The following is a 15,613-nucleotide window of genomic DNA, read 5'->3' as shown; positions in this document are numbered from 1 at the left end:
ACTTAGGCCTCAACATCACTGGCTCATCTGGTAAATTACCAATATGCTGGGAATCGAACCAGGGACTCTCAGATGAGAGCCAGGCAGCATACCACTACATCTGAGAGTCCCTGGTTCGATTCCCAGCATATTGGTAATTTACCAGATGATTTTTCCTGTGTACAGTACAGGTTTCTCCCTTCATCACTGGCTCAGATACCCATCCAATCAAATCCCCTCCACTAAGCCCAGGTACACTCCACTCATCTACACTTCCCTCCAATCAACTCAACCACTCCACTCCACTCTACATCGCGTGGGAGAACCAGTCAGGAGGGTGCGTGAGGGATGAGTCAGTGAGGCATTAAAGGAGTCATGAATCAAGGCTGAGTCACGAGTTACCAGATGATCATAACTCAGTTCCTGTCACTTACTGGAAGGGTTGAGTCTCCTTAGTAACCCTCTAGTTGAAAAGTTGAAAGCCACCGCGGATAATTAAACTACGGGTTGACTGGCTGGGTGGTGGATTTTGAGTGGAGTGGGTGAGTGGACTTTCCTTAATTCTCTCAGTTTTTCTTTTCATTTTCTCTCTCTCTCTCTCTCTCTCTCTCTCTCTCTCTCTCTCTCTCTCTCTCTCTCTCTCTCTCATATTTTATTTTCGCTGCTACGTGACGATTTTATTCAGTTTGGGATTTTCTTCTTGAGCTGGAAGGGTTAGCAGTATCCTCCACTGACCCCTTCTATACAGGAGGGTTTCCAAATTAATTAAAATCGTCATGATCGAGGTAGCAAGAAAAAGGCTAAGAGTCGCTCCTAAGCTGAACAAAATTGTCTGATGGTAACAAGCTTAGGATGAATTAAAAGTTATATCACTGAAGGGGTTGAGACAATTTTGATGCCGTAGCCTAGAAAAAGTTGTTTATGAATGAGTGTCTCAGGCTGATATTATTCTCTATGTGCAACTTGACCCCGACATCTCATTCAGTGACCTTGTAGTCATCATTAGCACAACAAAAACACGACACACATATTCACTTCATGCAAACATCACCAGCATGATCAAAACACCAACCAAACATTCACCTCAACATTCATCTCATGCAAACATTATCAGCACGACGCAGACATCATATGCACACCTCAAACAAACATCGGCAACGAAATTTAAACCCACAAATACACATATCCCTAAAACATTACCAGTACAATAAACAAATCTCAAACCACACACGCACCTCGAACAAACATCACCAGCACATCAAAAACACTACACACACACACACACACACACACAAACACACACACACACACACAAACACACACACACACACACACACAAACACACACACACACACACACACAAACACACACACACACACACACAAACACACACACACACACACACACACACACACACACACACAAACACCAATTCACTTGGTACTCTAAGCCCCCACCAAACAAGCATCACCAGCACATCCCAAACACTACACAAACACCACAAACACCGACTCACGTGGTATTCAATGCTCCCTCTCTCCCTCCTTCCATACCTCCCTCCATCCATCCATCCATCCTCCATCCATCACCATGTTGACGCCGCATCAATACCTGGGTCAGCATTCGACACCTGGGCCTCATCAACACCATGAAGGTGCACACGTCACGGAGTCCCTCTCTTATTCACTAGTACCTTTTTCTCAATCCACTTTTTAAAACGATTATTTACAGATGGAAAATGAAAAGAAACAAGGATGGTGATGGTTGGTAGAGGGAAAGAGAAGAGATAGTCAAAATCTTGCCGAAACTACTGCATCTTCATTATTCGCACAATTTAAATATTTTGGCGTTTAAGTTCGACAAGGCCGAATTACATTACCGTATTCTTGGAAAAAATAATTTTAAAAAATGTTACCTAGGAATATGTTTTACCTCATAAATTGATGTTATTTCACATAAGCCGTTTCACATAATGTAATGGGCCTTGCGCTAATATGTTACCGTAGTTTATAACCGATGGTTCTGCAAACAACTGACCTATTCAGTGAATTCATCTCATAAGAATACAGAAAAAAATAACAAAAGACTAAATTATGACTTTGTTTATTGTTTCTGGATAATACCATCCCAGCATAGCACTAAACTTACGCTTATGACAATGGTGATGGATGATGATGATGATGACGTAAAGAGAGAGACAGAAGTATCTCTCCAATGTTTGACGAACACATAGCGGAAAAATCGAACTATTTGAAAAACGCACTACTATAGATAGAGTTTTCACTGTATTTCGCCATTTGAATATTTTCTTCAGACAGAACAGGGAAGATATTGTCTCCGTCTGTACAGTACGGGTAGAACACGAGCGGCTTCTACACAAGGCGAGACAGGTGTGGTGCAGGTGTGAAGCCAAAATACTATCTATCTATCTATCTATCTATTGCCAGACGCCTCAATCCCGTTTGGGGTGGCCACAAACAAATCGCCTCCAAGTCGCCCTTTCCCCCGCCTTTTCACTGCCCTGCTCCCAACTCACACCCCCCTCTCTCATATACCTCTCCACCCCATCCCTCCATCTCATCCTCGGCCTCTCCCTCCCTCTTCCCCCCTCCACCTCACTCACATACACTCTCTTCGTCAGTCTTTCACCCTCCATCCTCTCCACATGGCCAAACCACCTCAGTGTGTTCCTCATAACGCTTCCTATCACATCCACATCCACACCACAACGCTCCTTTATATCCTCATTCGTCAGCCTGTCTCTCCATGTGACTCCACAGGCTCCTCTTAAATAACTCATTTCAAAATACCTCATCCGGAAATATTAAATATTCAATGTATTTACACCTACACACACCTGCCAGCACTTACTGAACATTCAATGTATTTACTGAATTGATAAAAACAAATACTCGTATTAGATTCGCAGACACTCGCTGAACATTATATACTGAATGCATATAACACATCTTATCAGCGAACACTAGCCGAACACTGACGTAATCATTTTAATTTATGAATATCTCATTTACCAACACTTGTTCAATATTATATACTGAACTGAAAAAACTGTCATCATTTGGGAAACATTCATTATATCGTCTGAATTCATAATAAACATAAACCGTACAGTATAATTACATATGCTTGCTCTCACCCGCTCTAGCATGATAGCGCCCAGAACAAAAGCAAAGCAGCATCATTTACTGGCAGTGTCTGCTATCCTATATAATGATAAGAAAAAATAAAAGCATAAATGAATACATAACGAAACAGCCCTGAAACTTCCACAACCTCCCCATGGTCGAGGAACTCCCAGCAAAGCCTAGTGTTCGGGGAGAATTCATTCATTGGTGGCTCTGTCATCGCTTCCAGGTAATCCGAAAATTCTCTGAACTGCAAAAGACACTACGAGAGAGGTTGACGGACATTCGAAACCCACCGAGAGCGAAATACGAGCTTTGTATTTTCAGTTCGGCTAAGGCTAGACGAGAAGGGTGGAAAGGGGAGCAGGTGAGAAAAATAATCTGGAGAGATTAGCGGCGACTGTTGTGAATGCAAAGTAAGGCCAATGAAACCCGTCTAGGGAAAGACATTAAAAACCATGGCAATTAATATTCTGGCCAGGAGTCAAAAATTTTCAGATATCCCCAGATTTTTTTCTTTAGTGGAAACCCTCTACATCTAAAGCGGTGGTTCCCAACTTTTTCCAATCTATGGCTTCCCGGACGAAGTGTGATAACCCCCATGGCTTCCATCTACTTTACTGTATCTTTTTTTCGACAAAGTAAACAGCAGATCGTCCCTCGAATGAGCATGTTAGATATGGAATCCTGACAGTTCAAACAACGGAAGCTAAGGACGCGGGGCATGCACATAAGCAATGAAAAAGAGATAATTCAAGTATATGGTAAGGCTTAAATTCCTTCTTTGCTACCAGCTGGGGTACCAACGGTTGAGTCACAGTAATGGCACAGCAGTGTTCATCCCTACCGTGAAACCATATGCGTTGATTCATGGTCAGCATCTTGGCAAACACTACACCACCAGGCAAAATAAATACCAGAGAAAGAGACGTTACGAAACTAAAGAAACATTTTGAATTACGGATTTAAATGTGACGCGAACTATATATTTTAAGCGACGGCCGGTACAATATCATCATCTAGTGGTTGCAACAGCAGAAAATGCAATTATGGCACAGTCCTTATGAGGCTAATGACAAAAATATGAGCAACGTCCACACCGGTAATAGCACCAAGCAAAGTCCGCTTTTAATGTGACGTGAACCGGAGATAATGATCGGGGGGCGGCGACGGCACGCATAATGAGGCGGTAATTATGTCAGGTTTGTAGTGTCGATAATTTCATACTAGTGGTCGCACCGTTCCCAGTTACCTTTATTACAAAAATGTCAGTCATTATTATTTCTATCATTATTTTCTGTGGTTACATATACGTGCTGTGTGTGTTATATAACTGTATTGCGCGCTTTTGTCATTAATATATATGCAGGTCATAATCACGCATTATGTTCATTATAGAATTGTAGCCGTTTTCTAGCGGTCACAGCCACGCCTTAGCCTATATTCTAAACTTTTTTTTTTTTTTTAGCAGCCTCAATCATGCATTATGTTTACTTAAAACTTGTCACATTTGTTCTTGCGTTCATTACGAGCACACTTTGCATAACCTTCATTGGCTTTGCGTTTAGTTATTTACATATTTATTTTCTTATTTTATTTTTTGCCTTCTGTAGCGTTCACATGTACGCATTATGTGTATTTGACTGTTTTGCGGTTCTTGTTTTCGTTATTGTTTTTTGCAATCAGTCATGTATTTTCATAAACTGCCTTGCGAGTTTGATTTTACTTTATTCTATTTTCTAATTCACGCTTCCTGCGCTTAGCAGTATAGTTCTGCTTTTCTTATTACTTCATTTATTATTTTATTTTATTTTACTGAAAGCTACGAGCCCTCGAGTTCAGTTTCTTCTCACCAGAATAGAACTTAGCAAAGAAAGAAAGGAATTCACGTCCTCGGGTTGAAGGAGTAATCAATGTTCGGATTGCTTTTTGTCTTTCCCCAGTCACAGCTGTATTATGCGGATATGAGAGAAAATTATTAACCACTGAAGAGCAATGACATCTGTTTTAGTCTTAATTTTGCAGGTTTAGACGAATTAATTCATCTAAGTCTCCTTCAGTCAGAAAATTCTCTCCGAGGCTAACTAAAACCGTCTGAAGGCAGCAGAGAATAAAATAAAATAGGCATTATCGTGGTGAAGGGGTTAAGCCGTCAGGTGCCATACTCTCTTCACTTTATCATGGTCTAAACTTGCCATCCCTCCATACTGAATGTTTAGTTATAGCAGAAGATTAACACTAGAAGATGATGCCGCCATTCTCGAAGTACTGTAGAAAGATGTAGGGCCAGAGTATCGTCTTTTTGTGTCACTGAGCTATGTGAAATAAACTGCAGAAGAATGAGAATTGGTCCAAGTTAATGAGAATGAAATATAGCAAAGGTAAATATGCTTTCGTTTCATCAGTGTGTGTATATTATAGCAGATATTTACAAGGCACATATACACCCCACCCCCCACCCCCCAAAAAAAACTATTGCAAGAGATCAAATACACACAGCACTTAGTAGAAAAAAAAAAACTCTAGTTCCAATAGTCTCCAAAGCTGAATTAAATGTTCTGAACATAGCAAGAAAATATATTAATGTCATCGGACTGAAGGGGTTAAACTGAATATTATAATCTGGTGGGACAAACGCTGATTTCCCCCTCAGTACGATGGTCTTTTTTTTTTTTTCCATACAATTTTTGGCCACTACTAGATGATGATATTTAGCAGCGGCGACACCTTCTGCATCAATGGGGTTCAAAATAGCCTTCACTTTTGAAGGCCTTCCCTAAGTAATATATAATCTGGTATCAGCAACACTATGAAAGGAAAGTCATCATAAAGAAAAGATTAAAATATATAAATGAAGATGGGGGAAATATATATATGGGCTGATAAATCAGGGGTGATTTAGTTACAAGGTTATAGAGATAATACTGCTCTCTCTTTCTGTAAGCTCTTGCCTCTCCTCTCATCGCCTCTCCCCGTCACTGAACCATTAAAACTCCGCCGACTCATCTCTGCCGGCTGTAGCAATGGAAGGCGTTATGCGAATTATTTTTTTGAGTACAATATGAAGCACGCAACAAATTAAGCATGAGAAGGAAGGTGATTTGACGTTCGAAGAGGAATGAGGAATATGAGAGGCAGGAAACGATGTTCGCGGGGAAAAGCCAGCGAAATTTTGGCGATGAGTGTGTATCCCGACGCTTCCCGCCGATCTTTCTTCTTCCGTACGCGCCGACTCGAGTCCATTATCTATCTATCTGTCTGTCTATCACTGTTCGTGTGTTCGGCAGCATCTTTAAACTCTCCGTCCTCCGATAACCCCGATAAAAAAAACGTACCCCTAGTTAATAGCCGCCGATAACGCTGTTCAGGTCTCCAGATATAGTCTATATTGAGACATTACACCTTTTTAATCTCCCATAATGCCCAGTAGCCTCCATATCACTTAAGCTCTTCCATATGACCAATAACAGCCTCTGCCGATAACGCAATACTTCAATGTTACCGATATCGTCCCTACAATGAACAATAACACCCATATAATCTACCATAACGGCCAGTAGCACCTCTGTCCTCTACGCCCTCCGATAGGACCGATAAGAGCCTCTACCATAGCTGCCGATAACTCATTACTGTAAGGCTCCAGATATCAGTGCTGATGGTCAATTACACTCCCATAATCTCCTACCATATTCCATACCATCCTATTATCTACATCCCTCGATAAGACCCGTAGCCCTTACCACACAACTGCCGATAGAGCCTGATTCCACTCTCAAGGCTCCCGATGTTGCCGATATAGTCTCCGTAGTGGGCATTAACACCCTATAATACCTCCTCTTATCGGACAACACCCCTATTACCTAATCCCATCCGATAAGATCCCAACATCTTGCCATATTCTGTAGCTGCCGATAACGTGGCACTCACACTGACCCCTTCATTATGACGATTTTTTTTTTTTTTTTTAGTTTATCGTGCTACTTTCAGACAATTTTACTCACTTATGGGAGAGGCTTAATGTAGACTTCATATACCTATTTAAAACAAAAGATCTCTCCTCAGCTCCATAAAAATCCTCTGTAGGCATCTAATAATACGTCATTGGATTGTAGGACTTTCCCCTGTTGTATGCGGCCATTGCAGTGATATATGCGTCTGTAGGTATCAAGGGTAAAATAAGGCGTCATCGTACTCAAAGAATTAAGGTTCCTGTAGAGCTGACGGCGATAGCGATAACGGAAGGCAGATTAATTCATGCACTGCTAGAGCTTTTGGTTAACCTAAAAAGAAAATCGAGGAGTGACAGCAAGAACTGAGTTTAAATGGGGCTAACGGAGTGTGTTCCCATATCCCTCCACTGAGAGAAATCCTTCAGTAAGAAAAAAAAAAATCTGGTGGTAGCAAAAATGAAAGATAATACATACGTCATTGTTTTGAAAATATTAATGCCCATTGTTCTTACTTCCTTCACTGAGAGAAGTTTTTCCAAGGATGATGGAAATCGTCAGGTGGCAACAATAAGAACATTAATCAGAAACCACTTCACCACGAGGACGATTTTTTTCTCCTCTTGCTATGGTACGAGTTTTTTTTTCCCATTAAGTGACTTAGGGATTTTCTTTTTTCATTCTTACCATCTCCTGCCGATTTCATTCAACTCAGTATAGGCTTTTCGAACAGGAGGGGTTAGATATGGCACCAGTAAATCCTTCCTTACAAGTCTCTTTAGTTGCATAATACGTCTGGGCAGCGGCAAGAATAAATTAAGGACGTTGTTCCATTTCAAGGAGTTTAGAAGGGATTGGGGTAATGTAAAAGTTTGGAAATAATATTAATTAACCTATTCACTGACGGCTTTGTTCTATTCTAGCTTCCGAGAGACGATTTTATTACTCTACTCCTTAAATCCAGTTACGCAATTTTATGTTTATTCTTAAGCAATCTGATTAAGCTTGGAGGAGACCTTTCGTCTTAATGGAAAATTATATCTACTCCCTTCCATACCGAATAAAGTTTCCTATCGACAGCAAAAATGAAATGAATACGTCATCGGACTTAAGGAATGAAGAATCTCTGAGAAAAGAGTTAGATACAATATTAATCAATTAACTGAAAGATTAAGATTTTTTTTTTTAACTCGTACTCTAATTTCTAGGTACCCCCAGACTATTTCATTGCAGCTGAGGACGTGTAGGACTGAAGGGATACGAATTATTATTATTAACGTTTTAAAATCAATGATATATTTCTCGTTTATTCTTGCTTCCTTGAAAGGATTATCAGTCAATCCAACTGCCATTTTATATTCCAGTTATTTTATTCCAATTCAGGACCTCTACGACTGGAGGGATTAAGAACGATAATCATTAATCCCTTTCATGACAATATTATGTTCTGTTATTAATTAGACACTTTCTTCAGTTCGGAAAGACGTCTGGCTTTGGGATAGTCAGAAAAAATATTTAGAAACCCTTCTATTGGTGATTTTATTTCTTTTTTACTGTAATAATGGACTGATATTTTTACTGCAGTTAAGGACATCTGGCAATGAAGGGATAAGAGACAATACGAATCAGTCTTATTAAGTAATGAGTTTATGTTCTATTTTAACTATGGACAGACGAGTTTAAGTTAAGGATTTTAAAACTGATAGTGATAAAATCAATATTTATCAAACCTCTTAATGGCAATTTTATGCTCTGTTCTAAATACCAACAGACAATTTTATTTAAGGATACATGAGAATATAAAGGATTAGAAATAATATCAATTAGTCCTATTAGTGATTATTTTTGTGTGTGTTCTAACTACCCACAAACAATTTCATTATAGTTAAGGATGATTTTATTTTCTAACAACCCAAAGACGATTTTCATTAGGCTTAGAATCTCTGGGTTATAATCAATATTATTCAGTTTGTTTACTACTGTCGATTCATTTTCGCCTGAATAGTATAGACCATTCTCACAACAGGAATACTTAGTCGTGCTTGCATGAAATTCAATAGGCTTTAGTTATGACGCAATAATTAGTCTTCTTGGTTACTAGTACAATCAATCCTCCACCCTGACTGAGGTCGGTAACTGGAAAATTTAGAGATCTTCGTCTGGTTAGAACACAGGCGCTATAATGATTCTCTCGTGTACTCTAACTACCGGGATTAAGAACTCCTCGTACTGATGGGGTGTCGTGCAGCTGTGAGGAGATAAGAGACGCTGAGGTGTGGAGATGTGTCAACTCTGATCGGATCTTGAGATAACACGGTGAACTCTAATCAGGCGAGAGATTTTTTAGATAATGTCGGAGGGTTGTGTATGCATGCCACTCAGTGACTGTGAACGCAACTCTATGACGTAAACGCATCTCTATGATTGACTGTAAAGCTGCATAATTAACACTGCACGTTTATGCTGATGTTTGACTGTGAACTGAACTTTACAGCCTAATGACGCAGACAGCAGGAATGCACGATTAATATGGTGTGCTGATAAAAAGGCATAAAGACGCATGATTCTCAAGTCACTCTGAATACGGTATGAGCTTCATGGAATATTTTAATGCTACAAAAATTTCTTCTTGGCAATGTATATATCCAAATTATCCAAGTGTACAGTGCTCCGTGGGCTGATTTTTTGCACTTTTGCGAAGGGGAAAGAAAGAATTTTCTCTTATTTTTACTGTGCAACTCACTTATATAATGGAGCATAATGTCACAACGGTGAACGCAGACAATAGTAATTTAATGTGTTCAGAGAGAGTGTAATTAATACTTGTGTAGAATTTCCAATGGGTGTGATTTTATTATCTGTTTAATCAAGTAAAAATTCCAAGGCCAAGAGCAGATAACAGGCAGATGAGATATAATAACAGTGGCGTGAAAAAAAAAAAAAGGATCAAATTCTTGCTTAATTACACACAGGCAGTGGGTAATCATGGAGCCAACAGAAATTACATTAACATCAGATGCCTGTTCAGTGAATGTATATAATTCAAATGGAGTCAGCTGATAATAAATGAATTAATTATGTGAACTTTATTATTAACCGGAAGATATTACGATGCCGCCATTAAGCTATTCGTGACACTAAGAAAACAATCACCACTATAAATTGTTTTCCCCATAATTTTTCAATACGATATGGCCGGGTATATTACTGGAACATTTAAACAAAGGTATGTATATAGATTCTTTCGTTTTTTAACCTGGATTAATTTTTATGTACTTTTATTTGTGGTCACTAATGAGCTACGGATACTGTTGGTGGTGGGGTGAAAATGAATGACAGTGATGGAAATGAAAATGATAATGTTAGTCGTGGAGATGAGAAGACTGGCAGTGATGGAAATGACAATGGTAATGTTGGTGGTGGAGGTGAAAATGAGTGGCACTGATGGAAATGACAATGATAATGTTTGCGGTGGAGGGTGAAAATGAGTGGCACTGATGAAATGAAGACTGCAGTGATGAAGGTGAAGATGACCTCACCTGGCTTAGGCACATTCCTCTTAACCTGCATCCACTTGTAGGTTGGCACGGTCTGCTGCGGCTGATGATGCGGGAGGCCATGTGGGGAGCCGCCCATCATGCCGCCCACGCCACACGCCTCCCGCACACCCTCGTGGTGGGCGTACAGACCCATGCTCATGTGGCGGTACTGTGCGGCGGGGTCCAGGTAGCCCGGGTAGCCCCCTGCGGCGGCTGGGGACATGACGCCCGTCTGGCCCCCCACACCTGCCGCTGCCGCAGCCTGCACGGCGCTGGTGTAGTCGTAGCCCTGGGAGACGTGGTGTTGGGCTGCCATACCACCCGCTCCATGCCCTGGGTAACACACGCTCCCGTAGTCATCCAAGCTGGTGTAAGAGGCGGGCACATGGGCGTCCTGGAGAGCTGCATGTTGCGGGCGGGCGTGGTCCGTGGGCGTGAGGGCGGGTGGAATATACGTCTGGCCCTGCACGTCATGACCCTGGCACTGTGCGTAGTAGTGCTGAAGCTCTGATGTGGTGTAGGCCTGGCTGTGATAGCCAGACTCTGCGTTGCACACCCCGTACACCATGTTGGTGGTGTTCATGGGGCCGCGGCTACCCTCACACTGCCGCGCCGCACCGCCCCCACAGCCCGCCCCGCCTCGCCCCGCCCCCACACCCCCCACAGCCCCGCCCACACCACCAGGTACACCGACACCCCGCCACCACACCACAACCTAACACACACATACATACTTACATACATCACACACACACATACATATTTGTAAACACACACACACACACACACACACACACACACACAGACACACACACACACACAGACACACACAGACACACACACACACACACAATTATATAATCTACACGACTACAAACTCAGACACCTGTGAGAAACACACACACACAGACACACGCACACAATTATATAATCTACATGATTACAAACTCAGACACCTGTGAGAAACATATACACACACCCTCGTTTACACCCTCTTATTATATTTTACATGAATATCTACTCAGATGTGAGAACCATCATCATCGTCATCATCATCGTCATCATCATCATTCCACCTAAAAATGGGGTGGGTACTAAAACTAATTCCAGTATTAAAAAGGACCTGAATACTAAAAAAAAAAAAAAAAGCATGTATAGAAAAATAGGGTGTATTGCCTACTATAAAATGGGGAAATTAGGAGGAAAAAATTTGAATGGGTACTAAAAATTGGGTTGTTATTAAAAACTGGGTCAATAATAAAAATTGGGTTAATAGTAGAACTGTGATGGGTACTAAAAAGGCGGTAAATGGGCTACTAAATGGGGACGGGTGCTTAAGTGGGGTGGATACTTAAAAAAAAAAAATGTGATGGAGGCTAATAATGGGACATATCAGAAATAGGATGGGTACCAAAAATGAAATGGTTAATAGTTATTGGATGGATATTAAAAACGTGGTGGGTACTAAATGGGGTGGATAATGAAAATAGGTTAATAAAATGGGGGGATCCTTAAGATGGGGTGGGCACTGAAAATGGGGTGACAGCAAAATGATGTGGATACAATAATTGGGTGGGTACTAATAATGGGGTGGGTACTAATAATGGGGTGGGTACTAATAATGGGGTGGGTACTAATAATAGGGTGGGTATTAATAATGTGGGTGGGTACTAATAATGGGGTGGGTACTGATAATGGGGTGGGTACTGATACTGGGGTGGGTACTGATAATGGGGTGGGTACTGATAATGGGGTGGGTACTAATAATGGGGTGGGTACTGAAAATGGGGTGGGCACTGAAAATGGGGTGGGCACTAAAAATGGGGTGCGTACAAAAATGGGGTATTAATCACTAGTCCTCCAGTGTGTGTGTGTGTGTGTGTGTGTGTGTGTGTGTGTGTGCAATGCAATACAACAAATACGTATCACAAAGCTAGACAGTCCAGCAATTCGCGTTTTCAAGGAATAACTACACATTAAAGGCAAGAGTTACAGCAGCGACTTCACCTCCATCGCCCCTCTCCCAAAATTTTCAAAGTACCTGGACACAAAAGCAAATACCACCCCAGAAACATTCAGTGTGCGTGCGCTCCAGTTTAAATCCCGGCCTCTATTGATCTATTACACCCAAAGCAGCCCAGTGCATATACTCACTGACACAATCAACGCCTCAGAGTAAACCCGCAAGGAGTCACCAGTACACACATCACGGAACAATTCTTTTTTCTTCTCACCACTCCTAAACAATAGAGGGAGAGAGATGGGGATGGGGGACGGGAAGAGGGACCTGGATGGGGAAGAGAGCGAAGGAGAGAAGATGGGCAGAGTGGAGGAAAGAGGTTGATGGTGGATGGGTATGAGGGAAAGAGAAACAGGAGCTGGGAAGAGGTGATAGGTAGTAAAGGGAGAAAAAGACGATGAGAAATGGGAAGAGAGCAGGCTGCAGGAGTGTTGAAAGAGAGAGGAGGTGATGGGGAGAGACAGAGACCGAAAGGAATGGGTAGAGGAGGATGGAAAATCTGGGAAGAGGAAGTGGGAGGCGGGAGAGAGAGAAGGAGAGGAGGGGAGATAAGCAGGGGGAGGTAGATGCAGTGTGCTAAGAGTGTAGCAATGTAGCAGGGGGTAGAGAGAAGAGAGTGGGAGAAGTGCAAGGTGTAAGTGGGGCGTGGGGGAACAGTGCTGGTTTGCTGATGTAGGAAAGAGGGGATGGGTGGGTGTTTAAAAGAAGCGAAAGAATGTATGGTAGGAGAGATACAGGAGTGGATGTGGGTGATAAAGGTGGCTCAGTGTGGAAAATCATGAGGGGGTCGGCGGAAGGGAGGTGCCGGAGAAAGGTAGGTGTGAAAGAGAATGGTGAGTGACTGTGGCAGTTTCAGGTAGGCAGATGCTGGATCGGTGAAGAGGTGGACTTGGAAGAAATATGAGTTAGTGGAAGTGAGAAGAGACGTGGAAGGGTGTCAGAAAGAGCGATAAGAAATACATAATGGAGAGGAGACTGACAATGGATAACCGTGAGGTGACATAGAAGAGGAAATAAATACATCCAATACACCTGTACTTTGCAAGGGATCGAACCCAGGACTTATTAAATGGCAATCATCAAAGAGAAAATCAGCTATTCTGCTTAAGAGGATCTGTCCCAACCTTCATAAAATCTTCGAGTAAAAATAAAGCCGCCTGGTGGTAACAACACTAAAATTACCTGGTGGGAGCCAGAATAAGATAGTCTGGAGGCAACAGGAATGAAATGTTCTGGTAGTAGCACGAATAAAAAAAAAATGCCCTAATGGAAGGGCTAATGAAAGATTGCTTCTGAAATTAAATGTAGGGGGGACTGACAAATTAATTAAGGAAAAATAATGAACATAGCAAAAATAAATTAATTAATTAATTAAAACAAGAATGATTGCATAACAGGAAGACTGAACATAGAGGTGCGTATACAAGAACGGAAGGGTAAATAAAATAATGAATAAAGGATGTAAGGCAGATGGTTAAGGAAAAATGCAAGGTGGGGGAAGAACAAGGTGTCGAGTGCTGAATAATTTGCTGATGGATGTGGCAGACGAGGAGCACAAATAAACACATACATCAAAACAAAACAAACAGTGAGAAAGGTTCAACAAGAGCTCATTAACAAGCAGGAATTTGCAAGAGAAATCTTAGCAAATGAAAAGTATACATGTTAATAGATGTTTTGAGATTACAGTGAAATATAAAGACGTCAACATTGAACTAGTACATAATTATACCCGGGTGCACTGATTTGGTATCACACAACTAGGAAAACAGTTTGGCGATTTCGTTGTTAACAAAGTCAAATCGCAGATGCTGGGGATAACTTAGATCTTAATTTCCCTGCAGCAATTTTTATAGCTCTTCCATACAGCACAACGACAAGTTATCCCACTATATAGTTTCAAGAGTCCTGAAGAAGTTATCCTCTGCCTTTTGCAATGTAGACAGTTGGTATTAGTGCCACTGTGGTGTTGCATTATGGTGTGTGGTAACATCCGCTCGCAGGTGGAAAAACTACGGTATTGGCAGGTTTAGAGTTGCATTTGAAAAAAAAAAATCAACTATATTACTTTGTAGTGCATGGGGCGATTTAAAACTGGTGGAAATTTTTATACTATTACTTGCTCTGGTCGGTTTCCAGGAAGAACGGATTTGTTTTAAGTACAGTATACCTTCGTGGAAAATAGATTATCCCCGAAATGATAGGAAGATGCAGTATATTTTTTATTTAGAACAAAGACAGTGCCCTAAGGACTTTCGTGACCAAAATTACGTACTCTGCCTCTGTTCATAACGCTAAGGGAAGTTCTTTTGTTGTAGCAGATTAGGACTTGTAATTACTAGCTAAAGATGTACAGAACTTTATCAGCCAAGAGTAAAATGGGACAAGGTGGTGATTAGACAGCTTATAGTTCGAGCAAGCTGATCGGGATTTTTTTTTTTTTTTTTTTTCGGGGGGAAAGTACTGAATATACCTGCTTGAGAATAGCCAGAAATATTCTCCTTGAAGAAAGTGGGAGGGTTATGTTTGTAACGGGCGGCTTGTATATACTGACTCCAAAATACAGAACATGGTTAACCGTGTGAGGAGAAGGTTGTCATTAACCTTCCAGAACCAAGGTAAGGCTGAAGGTGTAGAGTTAGATGAAGACTGTGGCATGAATGACAAGGGGGTGCAACTGTTCAGTAATGCAAATCACACAGAATGATTTAATATGGATTGTTAGTAGATTTAAAATGAACGACAGAGCCTTTCATCTCAACATTCAATTAAGCACTCCGAAAACAGATAGGCCAAGTAACCTATCAAATCATCAGTTACACAACGTCTCATCCCTTTGTTAGGGGTGCTGGGACGTGAATGGTTCAGGAAGTGGAGCCTCAAGAGTTCTCAGCACGGCCGGCAAACACAGGTAACCAAGACGACTAAAGCTTATTGGAGCATCCGTCTGCCAATGGGAGTGCTCCTCTCTTGACTCAGCAA

At 41.4% G+C, this 15,613-nt stretch overlaps 1 protein-coding gene across 1 annotated transcript in view; it reads right to left on the bottom strand.

The window, feature by feature from the left end:
- LOC145405387 (homeobox protein Hox-A1-like) overlaps positions 1 to 11,224 on the bottom strand; it is a 67,258-nt gene extending 56,034 nt beyond the window's left edge. The window contains exon 1 of the mRNA XM_080276794.1: positions 10,612 to 11,224. Coding sequence (XP_080132920.1) covers positions 10,612 to 11,194 — 583 coding nt within the window. The 5' untranslated portion in view covers positions 11,195 to 11,224. The remainder of the gene's footprint in view (positions 1 to 10,611) is intronic.
- Positions 11,225 to 15,613: the final 4,389 nt, after the last annotated feature.

Source organism: Coenobita brevimanus, chromosome 66 (assembly GCF_032717465.1).
Source record: "Coenobita brevimanus isolate Jiangsu-jjx chromosome 66, ASM3271746v2, whole genome shotgun sequence".
Classification (NCBI taxonomy): domain Eukaryota; kingdom Metazoa; phylum Arthropoda; class Malacostraca; order Decapoda; family Coenobitidae; genus Coenobita; species Coenobita brevimanus.
This window is presented reverse-complemented; position numbering and strand designations above follow the sequence as displayed.